Raw genomic sequence first — 14,941 nt, 5'->3', positions numbered from 1 at the left:
CACCAACAAGTCCATTGCTAAATCTAATGGATTCTTTTTGGTCCTAACCATTCTTTCTGCAGCCTTTGTTATTGTTCATACATTCAACAGATATTTATTGAGCACCTACAGTGTGCCAGATTCTTGTTTTACAACAGTGAACAAGATGAGCAAAACTGCTGTTAACTGAAGAATACATGTCTTTACTTGTTATAATTAGGAGGTCAGAAACCTTTAATCACTGCTGACTTATTTGTGGACGGTCAACAGACCACCTTATTGTTCCATGCTTTTGTTTCTCTGTGGCTAAACCAGATTATATTGTTATTTTGTTTGTGATTTCACAACATAAGGCAGAATGTACTATATTTAATACCATTTTCACTTTTCTCCAGATAGAAATCTGACCTTTTCCAAGCAGTTGCCATGAATATGAATAAATTAAGAGAGCTAAATCCTAAAGTATACTACCTTCTAGTGTGATTATTAATGATATATTAATTTATGTTATAAATTATAATATTATAGATAAATTGTGAAAATTAATTGCCTTTGACCTTTTACTTAACTTTTTCCAAATAGGGATAATTGAATTAATTAATGCCACATTATTTGGAAACACCAGGAAGATCTCTGCAGAATATTCAATAAGTTTCATTCCATATAGCCAAATAAAAAGCTACTGGAAAATACTTGACTTCATGGAGACATCATGGTAGCTGTTTGCATATCACCAAAGCTGAGCTCTTGAGCCCTAGTTGAAGGAAAGGAATCATCTTGTCTCTTTCCACATATCCATGGTTATATTCTGTGTTTTTATTCCTTTCCCCAATTCAGTAAAGAAGCAAAAAAAAAATCTCTCCTACTTCTTCATGTCAAAAAACAGCTCTTGTTTTATTAGTTCTAATGGGAATGTGTTTTGCTTGGTGATTGGAAGCAACTATAATCCTCTTGCTTCCATCCAGGGTTACTGTTTCTGTCTGATAGCTGTTTGTTTACAGCAGCAGTTAGCAATTTGCATGGACAGTGCTGTCAAAGTCACTGCCCTCAATGAATCCCAAATGCCTCTTGGAAGAAAGATGACAGATTCAACCCAGCGACTTGCAAAACTTTAAAAGCGATTCCTTGTCAAACATGTGAAAAACAGCTCTTCCCTCTCCATGACTTGAGGAAAAAAAACGAGAAATTATCTTATGCCAGATGGCGATTCCTTGCAAGTAAAATAGGCCTGGGCTGATTCAGCTTCATTCCTTTATGTTCCATTTGCAAAACCCACAAAGAACACATTTGGGGCCACTTTTCAGAGCTGGCAACAGCCTCTGCTTTTTAAGGAAATCAGATGGGCACACACACAAAAAGCCACAATGGATGAAGGGCTCGGAATCCCCAGGGTCCAGAAACAGGATGCATAGGCCTTAAATTCTAGGTCACCAATTAGAACCTGGCCTGGACCCAAGAATCATCCCAATTGTTGCCAGATTTGGTGACTTGATTGAATTTGGTTAAAACAAAAACAAATTGGGAAAAGGTTATATTTTCTTGTTGACTAAACCTCTTCTTAAAAGAAAAAAAAAAAAGGAAGAAATAGAAACTATCTAAAAACATGCTTTCAGATGATAAGTGATTCCTAAATTTCAAATTTCTGTGGGTCTAAAGGACTCAGTCTTTAAGTCCAGTACCTTTCTTTGCCATTTACATGTAAGATATTACGACTGCTTTCATATATTTAGAATTCGTTTAGAGAGGATTTGACCAGTGTGCATGCGTGCATGTGTGTGTGTGTGCATGCGTGTGTGTCTTCTTAATTACATTGGCTTGTTAAATTGACATATAGTTGACTTATTATATTAGTTTCAGGTGTACAACATAGTGATTCAACATTTTTATAGATTACACATCATACAAAGTTATTATAAAATATTGACTAGATGCCCTGTGCTGAAATAGATGCCTCAGGACATAATGAAACCCTCTCACTGTCAGCTGCTAGCTAGGGATGTTGTGAAGAGAATTTAAACACTAGAATAGTAATGGTATTGGGTAGTTTTGAAGATGTCTTCTTCATCTAAAATTCTATGCATTATGAATTAGCCCCCTTAATTTTTTTAATTACCCTCATTTGCGGTATTTTTAGCCAAGGTAATACCTGTTGTCTGTTTGGTTTTGCCTTATATGCAAGAAGATATTGACCACCTTTGTTAATGTTCTGTTTTATTTCTTCAGGTGTCTGAACACACACAATTAAGTTGGATCCTTACCTGCATGGTCAAACTACCCCGATTACAGCATTTACACCAGTGGAAGGTAAATGCCAGTGATCTGATTAATAAACAGAAAGAAGTTCAGTTCCCAGTGCAGCTATTCTTCCTCTTTCTGTTTATTTTTGTGTTAGGCTCTGGGAATCCTGAGTTTGCTGGCCTCCCTGGTCTGTTACTCTAGCAGCTAGCTAGACCAGCATCTTTAACCTCACCGCCTCAGGGTATGAAACAGATAGTAAGAGGGTTCTCTAAGATTCTTTCCAACTGAAAAACTGGATGAAAATATCCAGCTTATTAATTATTTGATTTTATCTGTGCATGGTCGGTCCTGAGTGACCTTTACATAGACTTGGTAATGACTTTGAACATGCCACATTCTAATTAACAAACAATCACCATTTCTGGATTACTGGACTCTGAAGTTGCCTCCACCGGAATTAACTGGCATTAAGGCCAGAACGTTTTCATTGTGGGGAGAAGAGACAGCATATTTTATTTAATATTTAAACAAGTTGAGTCCAAGCAACAGTTCAAACCCACAGAAAAATTAAGCCTGTTCTTTTTCTAAGAAGTTCAGCAGAGAAATATAAATTGGGTAATTCAAAGTACTTTACTCCCATGTATTTTTGCAATTGGATAACCTGAGGGTAGGTGGCCCACCACTATGTCAACACTGATATCAGTATCAAGCATCTTTCCAGCATATTTTCAGGGCCATTAATTTCCTCAAAAGGCTTTGATTTCCTATTTAGAAGGCTTCACATATGCTGCAGAGAGAAACAGACAGAGCTTTAACATGGCAGTGTCTAAATAGGAGGTACTGGTGATGCTGCAGAATCGTTACCTGCCAGGAGTTAAAAACAAAATTTTGTAATGTTCTCTACCGTATTTTGGTTTGGGGCAAGACTTCCCCATTTTTTCGTAATATGGTAATGCTAAGCTGAACACTGAACGCTGAAATCCTTTTATAAGAACTGATTTAATGGGAAATGCTCCCACTTTTTTTTTTTTTTTAATTGGCTGCATTAGGTCTTCGTAGCTGCGCACAGGCTTTCTCTAGTTGGGGCAAGCAGGGGCTACTCCTTGTGGTGGTGTGCAGGCTTCTCATTGCGGTGGCTTCTCTTGTGGAGCATGGGCTGTAGGCACCTAGGCTCAGTAATTGTGGCTCGCGGGCTCAGTAGTTGTGGCGCACGGGCTTAGCTGCTCCGCGGCATGTGGGATCTTCCTGGACCAGGGATCGAACCTGTATTCCCTGCATTGGCAGGTGGATTCCTAACCACTGCACCACCAGAGAAGTCCCTCCCACTTTAAAATAGTGTCTAAGGACCTCCTGGTAACACGTTACTAGTGAATGATTCTGAAGAAGGCTTCTACTAGTCCATGATTTCTTATCTTTGGGGAAAACATGGCTTTCAAAGCCAGTCTTAACTGTAGAGCATGGTATACTGCCTTCTATGGTCATTCCTTCATTAACAAATACTGGTGATGCCTTCTGCTAGTCTCATATCACACTAAGGCCTGGAGGTATTACAGTTACCAAGATGGATGAATGCAGCCCCTTTCATGAGGCTTATAGTTTATTTGGGAACAGACAGGTAAACAAACAATCAAAGTGTAAAAAGTTTTAGGAGGGAAAGGTTCCAGTTCTATGGGAAGAGCTAAGAACCCCTAGGTTGGTTTTGATTGGGGCAGTGAGGGACAAAACAGGGGGGAGGAAGGGTAGGGTCAGGGCTGGAGAGGTCAGGGTTATTTGGAGGATTGATGAGATAGCACAGATGTGAGGCATCTGGGGCCCATAATAGGCATCCAATAAGTAATAGAGCTCTCCACACCTCCCCACTTCCTTTGTAGTTTCAAGGTCCAGTATTCTAATATAAAAAGACTATAAATCTAATACAGTAGCAATTTTTTTAATTTTTTTTGAGGTACGCGGGCCTCTCACTGTTGTGGCCTCTCCCGTTGCGGAGCACAGGCTCCGGACACGCAGGTTCAGCGGCCATGGCTCATGGGCCTAGCCGCTCCACGGCATGTGGGATCTTCCCGGACCGGGACACGAACCCGTGTCCCCTGCATTGGCAGGCGGACTCTCAACCACTGCACCACCAGGGAAGCCCGACAGTAGCAATTTTTAAAGACTGGGTTCTTTTCCCATTTGCTCATTTCCAAATTAAATTTTTTTAAGGGAATTCCTTTACTTTTATTTATTTATTTTTGGCTGTGTTGTGTCTTCGTTTCTGTGCAAGGGCTTTCTCTAGCTGCGGCAAGCGGTGGCCACTCTTCATCTCAGGCCTCTCACTATCGCGACCTCTCTTGTTGCGCAGCACAGGCTCCAGATGCGCAGGCTCAGTAGTTGTGGCTCATGGGCCTAGTTGCTCCGCAGCATGTGGGATCTTCCAAGACCAGGGCTCAAACCCGTGTCCTCTGCATTGGCAGGCAGACTCTCAACCACTGTGCCACCAGGGAAGCCCCCCAAATTAAATTTTTATTATAATTACCCTATGATCATTGCAAACTGGCCTTTATCATGAACGTAGTAATAAGGTGTACTGAAGGAATTGTATGATCAAACTTTCAAATTTCCTATGAATGGCCTATAGCATTAGTAGTGCTGTAAGCCGGAAACTACTTGAAGTAACTAGAAAAATTTGTAACTAAATTATGGAACATTAAGATGATTAAAGAGAGAAGCTGTTGTTTTCAGACCCAGTCTCAAAGGGTGTGTCTGCATTTTGGTTGGGGAACCCCGAGTTGTGAGCACGTGAGTTTGGTCCTCAGAATCATGCAGATTTATAAATTGAGTTGTTCATTTCATTCAGGAATCTTTGGATTTCAGGGAAGTGATTCATATTAACTCAACAAATAAAACTTATCTACACACCAAAATATACCAAAATATCCATTTATCATTTTACAAGATATGATATACCTAGGCCTTAGAAGCAATTACCAGTGAACTGCACACAATAGTCCCTGCTAATAAGTAGCTCTGCTCAGAAAGCCAGATTCCCTGCAGCAAGGGAGTTAGTATCACTAGGGCTCACATTCAGCACCCAGTGCTCGCCAGTTGTTAAATATTTCTAGTATCACCTCCAGTGTTTCCATCAGCTTCCCTGTTAAGGAAATATTTTGATTTATACCACCTGTACTGTTTATTGGATCACTTTACTCTCAGGACAGATAATTAGGATTGGTTAGATGAAATTTTCTCTTAGTTTCATTGTTTTTAATGCCATGATTTTCTGGTTTTTTGTTTTGTTTTAATGTGATTTTAAGGGAACATTACAGTTTTGTCAATAGCAGAGTGTGAGACTTTCTGGGAAGTTTCCACAAACAATTTGATGTTAACTAATGTTAATTTATAAAAATTTAATTTCATGGTTTTTTCTGACCTTCCCTGTGAAATCTAGAATTTATCTGATTTGGAACCTAGAAAATCTTATGTCCTTACTTCAATAAAATGAAAAAGATATAGTGGCAGTGCAGGATCGTTTCAAGAGGCAGTGGGGAAGCAGATTCACCTTATTCCTGCCCAAGGCTGGAGCATGGAGACAAGCCAGCCAGAAGATGGCCAGAGTTAACTAACAGGAACTGAGATAGAATGTTGTTACAGGTGGCTTCAAATCACCCCTTGCTTGCTTTAAAGATTTCCTAATTTAGCATTATAATTAGGTTCATGTCGGATTTGTTTCCCTCCTCTCTTTCCACCCCCGCAGGCAAAGACTGCCAAGGAGAAGCAGAATGGAACCATGGGCCTGCTCACCTACCCAGTACTCCAGGCAGCTGACGTTCTGCTGTACAAGTAAGGAGCAGAGTTCACCCCTCGTCCTAGATGTAGTCATGCTGACAAGAGAATGTCTCACCTATCTCAAAAAGATTCGGTTCACGGGGAAAGATGGGTACAGAAAGGATCAGACACATGAATCTATTTGTGTCTATTCCCTGGTAATAATACTAAATTATAGAAGTATGTTTTAATGTGAAACTAATAATATTAAGAAGTAGCCCTTAGGGCTTCCCTGGTGGCGCAGTGGTTGAGAGTCCACCTGCCGCTGCAGGGGACACGGGTTCGTGCCCCGGTCTGGGAAGATCCCACATGCCACGGAGCGGCTGGGCCCGTGAGCCATGGCCGCTGAGCCTGCGCATCCGGAGCCTGTGCTCCGCAACGGGAGAGGCCACAACAGTGAGAGGCCCGCGTACCGCAAAAGAAAAAAGAGAAGTAGCCCTTAAATAGCACTTGCTATGTGTTGGAAACAATTATAAGTGCTTTACATACATTAACCCATTTAATCCTCACAACAACCTTGTAAAACTATACCATCATCATCCTTAGTTTACAGATATGCAAACTTAGGCTCAGAGTGGTTAGTAACTTGCTCGAGGTCATGTGCTAGCGAGGCTTGGACCCAGGATTTGAGTCTAGAAAGTTTGGGTACAAAATCTGTGCTCTTAACCACTATAGAATATATCCTTCCCTAGTAATAATTACACTTCAAGAGTTTTAAATGTTGATTTCTTGTATAATCTAGACTCTCAAGCAATGCTGTCCCATAGAACTTGCTGCAGTTATGGAAATGTTCTCTACCTGCGTGAAGACCATAGCAGGTAGTCACATGTGGCTATTGAGCGCTTGAAATGTTGACAGAGGAACTGAATTTTAACTTGTATTTAACTTTCATTAATTTCAATTTAAATAGCTGCCTGTTGTAGTGGCTACTATATTGGACCTGCAGGTTGAGATCAAGTTTTTCAATATGGTATAGGGTGCCCTCACTTTTCTTGGACCCATAATCTATAAGTCAGCTACCGCTGCTACTTACAGGTCTCAAAACTATACAACTAGAGGATACGTGCGCTCTCTGGAGGGCTGGCCAGGGCTTCTGACCCCATTCCTCTCCCCGATTCTTCCCTCCGATCCCCACATCACCTCCCTCGGCCCCCATTTGGCCTTCTAGAGATAAAGCCTCCCAGTCAGCATACAGTCATGGCCAAACCTTGCTACTGTGAAAGCTTCTGAGGAAAAAGAGAAACTATATGGGTCTTTTTTACCCCTTTCCCCTAAAACCTTGACCCCATAAAAGTGATTCTTCTGGGCTTTCCTGGTGACGCAGTGGTTAAGAATCCGCCTGCCAATGCAAGGGACATGGGTTCGAGCCCTGGTCCGGGAAGATCCCACATGCCGCGAAGCAACTAAGTCCGTATGCCACAACTACTGAGCCTGTGCTCTAGAGCCTGTGAGTCACAACTACTGAAGCCCACGTGCCTAGAGCCTGTGCTCTGCAACAAGAGAAGCCACCACAATGAGAAGCCCATGCACTACAACGAAGAGTAGACCCCGCTCACCGCAGCTAGAGAAGGCCCGCGCGCAGCAATGAAGACCCAACACAGCCAAAAATAAATAAAAATAAAATAAATTTATAAAAACAAAATAGTGATTCTTCTGTGGTAAAACTAGAATTCTTTGCATGTAAATGTGATAATAGCATGGAGATGACAGTATATGTACCTTGTGACATGACCTCAGAGCCCTCGTGCAATTATGATGGAAACAGCTAGAAGAATAGCTGCTTAACTTTACATATAAGGAATGTCCATTAGTACATGCAATCTATCTTTAATTCTGATTCAAACTTATGTGTTAGGATTATGTGTCTGTTTGATATATTAACTTGAATGCTGGACCCCTGATAACATTTATTATTTATAATAAGTAACTTTTGACTTATCCTGGGAAATCTAGAACACTTTTCTCCAGAAGCAGCAAATGAAAGTCTAATGAGGGTCTAATAACATATTTCCCAGTGAAGTAGCATATTTACTTAGAAAGGTTCTGTAAAGAACTTTGATTTTGTCACCTGTAAAGATGAGAAAAATCATTATTAAAGGATTAAAATGAAATCTGTCACTTGGCTATGATTGATGATGATGTCTTTGACTATTACAAGCTTATGTCTAGTTTCGTTTTCAAGGGCTACTTCTCCATAGAACCAAAGGCTGATTTTTCAGCACCAGGATTTGGAAGCACACAGAACAACAGATTTCTTCAACAGTTCAAGAGCTATAATGGGGGAGTCCTGTGAGTTCAGGGCTGTGAAAAAGAGTAAACTTGAACAAGAATGACTGCCCTCTGTGATACCATGGAGCACAGAGTGGGAAGGAACTTTAAAGGGCCTCTTCTTCGACTCCCTTGCTTTACAAATGCGGCCCAGGCAGGTTAAGCAATCTGCCCAAGCCATGCAGCCAGACAGTGGACAGAGGAGCCTCAGAGCGTGACTATGGTCTCCCGAGGCCAGTGCTCACCTTCCTTAAGGAGCCAGTCGTTGTGTTAGGAAACAAGGTCATCACATGAACAACCAGAGCAATATAGATAACATATAACAAAGTGATGATGAATTTATTTTTATCAGGAGCCCGAAAATACAATTGTCAGAATGATAAAAATCCTGCAGTTTCTTTCATTCATAAAGTGCATTAATGGGACATAGCTCAGGGGGTTATTAAACAGATTATGTATGAATTGATATCACCTAGTATATACTCAATACAAACATTTTAAGAGTGCAAGCAACATTTTAAAAGGCTGATATTGGCAGAAATATCTCCTTAACATCCCCAAATCGGTCATATCATCTACCTTTCTTTCAACCCAAGCCTGAAGTTGAGAATGTCCTCTTTTCTTACACAAAACAATAATTATTTCAGAGGGGGCAGGTAAACACCAAGAGCTTTCCGATAGCTTCCTGTCTGTCTTACTCTGCCCAACATCAGCAGGTTCTCACAGTCGGTTAAGGATTCCAAGGATAAGTACTTCTCCAGCCTCAGTAACCCCAGCCTACTCCCAGTAGCAAAAAAATTCCCATACTATAAATATTCCTTCTTTAACGCTTATTGATCTATTTGGTGGTTAGAATATGTACTAAGAATGCCATAAGATGCCTTTCTTTTTCCTATTTTCTGAAAAGAAAATTTTCATGGCATATGTTTTTCTATCCCCATCAGGCTTCTGATATTTTATATATAACTTGTTAAACAGACAAAAGTATTTTTCTACAAAACTAGGTAATTATCAGTATTCAAGATGATTGTCTCCTACCTTAGCCTAGAAACTATCTCCCTGTAATGTCACGATTAGATCAAAGATGTGGAGCTGGTACCTGCATGCTCCTTTTCTAAAGGGAGATAGCCCCACGTTTCTTTCCTGTCTGGTCTTAGGCTGGACATACTGCTACCAGCCACCATGCTCCCATAGACTCTGTTCCTCTGAGCTTTTTCCTCCTGCCATCTTCCTTCAGACTATTCCCCAGGGCGCCACTGCCACACCAGGGCATATGTGTCATTTGGACCACTGCAAAGTGTGCAGACAAGTACAATAAAATCAGCTCTGTCTACTACAACATTTATCTGCTAACATACAGTTCTCATCTGTATCACTGTGCTTCCTTCCAAGTTTAGAAATTTCCTAATTGCTTGATAATAAGTAGCAGAGGCAGGACTCAAACCCAGGTCTGATTTTTAGCCTGTACCATTGTTTTGCCTATAACAGAGCTCAAGCACTTGGGGTTACTTTTTGTTTGGTTTTGCTTCAGATATTTCTGGATTTTGAAAAATATCATAACTAGAATGTCTATGAATATATACATTATAAACATAGATAAATACAAAAAATAAAAATAGATACAAAAAACATTCATATTTTCTCTCACCAGAAAATGTGTATGTGGCCTCTTCATAAAATGTTGATGTGCAGGGCAGTTATAGATTTCATGTTTGCTTTTGTCAAAATCAGCATGAGAATTGAGTGGTACATGGTGGGGTGGAGAACAAACAAGAGGGAAGGGAATGGAAGAGGAGCCTTCCAGATAAGTGTTTGAGAGATTAATGTAATTGTTTTGGCAGAACTTCGTAAGGAACCCAGGAATGGAGACCTGAGACCATCTTAAGCTTGAGAGCATAGTAAAATAGCAGGTATCTGAAGAGAGACAAATACTCAAAAAAAAGTTTATAATTTTTTATTTTATATCTACATTATTATTCTGAATATCTAAGTTCCAATAGCTAGATATATATATTAAGTAAATATTTCTCTCTCTCTCTCTTTCTCTCTCTCTCTCTCTCTATATATATATACACACACAGATATATATACACACATACATAGTTTTTATTAACATACAGCAAATACTTGTTAAGTAACTGTAAGGCCACTAATCTAGAAAAATGCACTGTGCATGGACTTGAGGGAAAGGGAAGAAGGAATTCACATGTGAGCATTATTTGCTAGGTGCCATACTGGGGGCTACACATACGTTATCTATTCAGATTCTCACAACAGCTCTGTAAGACAGTTAAGTGGTGTTATTCCCATTTTACAGATAAAAAAATGGAGTTTGGGCTTCCCTGGTGGCGCAATGGTTGAGAGTCCGCCTGCCGATGCAGGGGACACGGGTTCGTGCCCCGGTCCGGGAGGATCCCACGTGCCGCGGAGCGGCTGGGCCCGTGAGCCATGGCCACTGAGCCTGCACGTCCGGAGCCTGTGCTCCGCAACGGGAGAGACCACAACAGTGAGAGGCCCGCGTACCGCAAAAAAAAAAAAAAGAAGAAGTTTTAGAGAGGTACCACTAAGTCTGCTCAACTAGAGATGAGCGTGATTACCTGGGCTACTCAGTTTCTCTTTCTCAAGAACTAGAACAGAGAAATACAGGAAGAGGATAAGAAGATAATGAAAGCAAAAGCTGAAATGACAAAGGAAAATGTGGAAACAGAGGCCTCAAGGAACTATGAGTAAGCAGAACCAAAACCAACCCCAAGCCAAGAGTACAGAGAGTAAGATGATTGGTCGGAAACGTCAGACTTGGTAATTCCAGAGAGAAGCTGAGTTGCTGTAATGTCTGAGGATCAGACCACTGCCATTGAGAACAGTTGAGATAATTCATTCCTAAAACTGCTTTGGAGACATCTAGTTTTTGCATTACATTCTTTCTTTGTGAAGTCAGTGTGTCCTGAATGTTTATGAGATTCTGAAAGCTGCTGGCCAAATGTCATTTCAGTACTCTGCTGAGGTTCACATACTTACCCACAACAGCCAAAGCAATCATTTCTTCTCTTTCTCTTTCACTTTTGAGCTATCAGACAAGCGCCTACAGTAAACCAGAACCCTACTGGAAAGCAGTCTGAGAAATGTAGCTTACAGGCTGCTAGCCCCTGAAAATCAAGAAATAACGTAGAAGGAAACAATGATGCTGAGAGGTCAAGAGACAATCCAGTACACTCTCCTAAAAGCAGGGGGAAGCTATTTGTGCGCTTTTAAGGACAGAGTGAAATGATTTGATTTGTACTTTTAAAAGAACTAATTAAAATACACAGAATGAGTTATAGGGGCACAAGAGCAGCCAGGGTAGTCTATTAAGAGGCTCTTTCGTTAGCCTATTTAGACCATGATGGTGACAGTGAAGATGAAGAGAAGAGACAAATTTAAGAGATTTTAGGATGTAAAGTGGATAAGATTTCGTAATGGATTGGATGTGTATGAGAAAGAGCTATCAGGGATGTCCCCAGGTTCCTGACTTATGCAGCTAGATTGATGGTGTTGCCATTCATTGAGATAGGGAATACTGTAAGAGGACTAGCCAGAAGAATTTATAGCTGCAGTTAGTGTTCTCTCTCCTCTTGGAAGCTAACTCCCTAGAAGTTAAAACCTTCTTTATATCTCTCATAGTACTGGCACCAGGCCTTGCATAGCATAGGTCTTCAATAAATAATTGCTAAATTAAAGAGTCATTACAATATAGCCAACAAGCAACCAGTGGTGGTGAATTCATCCTTTACAAAAGGAAAAACGGCACCAAACTCCTATCGCAGCCAGGCTGGTTAAAGGCAGTAGCGCCGAAAATGCATAAACACAGCCAAAGAAGTAGGAAAAAAAATAAGAGAACAAATCTCTGTGAGCAGATATTTGTAGGCAATGATTATTCATCTGGACACTAATTCTGCCAGAGGGGTGGGGTGGATCCCAAGTAAACGTAGATGCCACAAGGAACTAAGCAAAAGAAAAATGGTTTAGTCACCAAGGAAGATGATCAGACGCATTATTGTGTGACAGAAGTTGTAACAATCAAAATTATGAAAGACTTTTGTTTTATGTTGTGTCTAAGAAAGTACAGTCAGGGTAAGTAAAAAAAAAAAAAGAAAATGGGGAAAAAGAGAAGACATATTAATATGGAGATCATTATGTAGGGTATAAATTTTAAAAGAACAGCACTAAATTATTTGAAGTGAGAGGAAGAGTGTGAGTAGAGAGGTTGAAATGTGAAGAGAATCAGCCCCATAAGTGAGCAGAATCAAAGACAGACTGAATTAATGTAGAGTGTAAACTCAATGGATGAGAAGTAAGGGCCAAGATAAATTACAGGAGGTGAAAGGACCAGCTGGAGCAGAGGGAGGAAAGACTAGAAACAAACAAACTAAAATCAGATGAAAAAGCCAAGTGGAGCAATAGGTCCAGGTGAAAAAAATTAAAATTTTTTTAATCCTTTTTTGAAAAAGAAAAACCTCACAGAATTGTAAGAAAAGAGGCTAGGATCCGACATAAGGCAAAGACACATGCAGAGTCATTATGAAAACTAAATGTGTTTTCTGTTTAGTTTGGTTGCTTGGTGAATCTGGAACCATTTTGACATGTGGAAATATTCATTTTGATGTGCTTAAAGTGTATTGATTATGGTAATTGTTTTTTCTGTGTTAGTTGCTGTCCATTGTGATTTCCTATGGGCTACTGTAATTGCTTTTTAACCTGCCCTGTTGGCTAATTTGGTTTGGGGGAGTCAAGGTAACCTCTGCGTGTCAGCCTCACTATAATTACAAGACAGGAGTGCAAAGTCCAGTCAAAGGACAGGAATTTAGGAAGGTGGGCGTGTGCACGTACATCTCAGAGAGGAGCACGTACAGGGTTGTGGACAGGAGGGAAACATAAAAAGGAACATTTTTGTTTTCGCCACTTGTCAAGCCAGTGACTTTCTTCTCCAGGCTGTGTGGAAGAGAGCACTGGACATGGCCTAACAATCATTTTGTAGAATTTCCTAAATTTATTTACTGACCTTAGAAGAAGAGAAACTACTTTCTGATCCTTTGTCATGGTCCCTGGATTTTCCCTTTGCCTTCATTATCCTGTCTCTGTTTTCCTTAAATTAAAAGACTCCTTAGAATTCCTATAACATACCATTTATATTTGGGTATAACCTAATCAGATATATAAACTATCAGTTTGAAATATTTCTTCTTCCCAAATCAGGATTGCTGCCCAGGTCTGTGACTGTCTCTGGGATTTTATGTTGATATTTATGTTCGTGGTATGAGTCAGCTATCAAAAAGGAAAATGGTCCTGGTTTGAAAAAGGCCACAAGGTACCTCACATCAAGGTCCCTAATATACCTTTCTTGTATCATTTTGTCCTTCATGGTATCAGATATTAATGACTATATGTTATAGCCAGTGTTGATTGAGCTCTTACTATCAAGTATTGTGCTATGCTTGGTTAGCTCATCTAATCTTTGAAACAACAGTAAGAGGTACACACCATTCTGATCCTCATTTTGTAGAGGAAATGGAGGCTTAGGAACAGTAAGACACTTGGCTATGGTAACTCGCTAGTAGCTGTTGGAGCTATGATTTAGATTCAGTCTGATCATAAGCTGATTTTATTATAATTTTTCTCTTGGTATATAACTATATACATTATACTTACTTCCTCTTAAGATCATTCATTTATTGAAGAAATATTTGTTGAGTTTCTCCTACCTACCAGGCAAATCTAGTAGGCGTTGGAAATAGATTGAAAAGCAAGACAAGTTCTCAAAAAGCTTATTTGATAGCAGGAGAGAAAATAACATACAATTAAATAAACAAACAAATGAAGTAAAATAATTAGACTAGGGTTAATACTATAAAGAAAATAAATAAGATACTGTGAAAAAGAATAAGAGGGGGAAGCCAACTGTGGAGGTGGTAGTTAGGGATGTCTTCTCCAAAGAGGTGATATTTAAGCTTAGACCTGAAATCAAGGCAACAATAGGCAGGATTTAAGGGAGGAACATTCTGGTAGGATAGAAGAGCAATATGTTCAATAGATCCAGCTCCCTGCCTTAAACACTTGAATTGTAAACTTTCCAGGATACACCATTTTGTTTTCTGTCTTCTGTAGACCTATAGGGTCTAGTAGTAGGAGAGTCAATGGTCTCTCACAGGTTCATTTCAATGTTCTACTATAATTTAAGCATTCTCTATTCAACAGGAAAAAATTAAAAATCACTGCTACTATTTCTGTTCTTTTTAACATATTGGTGCATTTCCTCCAAACCAGTTTTTGAAGTTAACATTCCTTGTTTGCACACTGTCTACCAGGCACCAAACTGTGAGCTTTGCATGCATTATTTTACTCACTCATCAAGCAACCCCATGAGTAGGAACTTATTATTAGTCAGCTTTAAAAATGAAACAGATTTAGGTTGAATACCTCTCCCAGGAACACGCAACTGGTGAGTGGCAGAGCAGGAATCTGACCCCAGAACTGCCTGACAGCAGAGCGCCCCCTCTAACCGCTATGGCCTCTCCTTTATCTGAATTTACATTATATGTATTTTCCAAAAAGCTTGCATCCTGGGTTTTTGTTTATTTTTTTTGGCTTATATTTTCCCACATCATTAAATGTTTTC

At 40.0% G+C, this 14,941-nt stretch overlaps 1 protein-coding gene across 4 annotated transcripts in view; it reads left to right on the top strand.

The window, feature by feature from the left end:
- The window catches only part of WARS2 (tryptophanyl tRNA synthetase 2, mitochondrial), an 87,923-nt gene that overhangs the window by 64,380 nt on the left and 8,602 nt on the right, over positions 1–14,941 (top strand). For 3 of the 4 annotated variants that reach the window (XR_010941028.1, XM_067727436.1, XM_067727439.1), the window contains exons 3-4: positions 2,203–2,283; positions 5,951–6,036. Coding sequence is in view for 3 of the 4 variants with exons in the window: in XM_067727436.1 (XP_067583537.1) it covers positions 2,203–2,283; positions 5,951–6,036 (167 nt within the window). In the remaining variant the exon portion in view is untranslated. The remainder of the gene's footprint in view (positions 1–2,202; positions 2,284–5,950; positions 6,037–14,941) is intronic. The other variant, XM_067727438.1, reaches the window with a different exon arrangement.

Source organism: Pseudorca crassidens, chromosome 2 (genome assembly GCF_039906515.1).
Source record: "Pseudorca crassidens isolate mPseCra1 chromosome 2, mPseCra1.hap1, whole genome shotgun sequence".
Taxonomy (NCBI): domain Eukaryota; kingdom Metazoa; phylum Chordata; class Mammalia; order Artiodactyla; family Delphinidae; genus Pseudorca; species Pseudorca crassidens.
The sequence above is the reverse complement of the archived record's forward strand: the minus strand, read 5'-3'. Positions and strand labels throughout refer to the sequence as shown.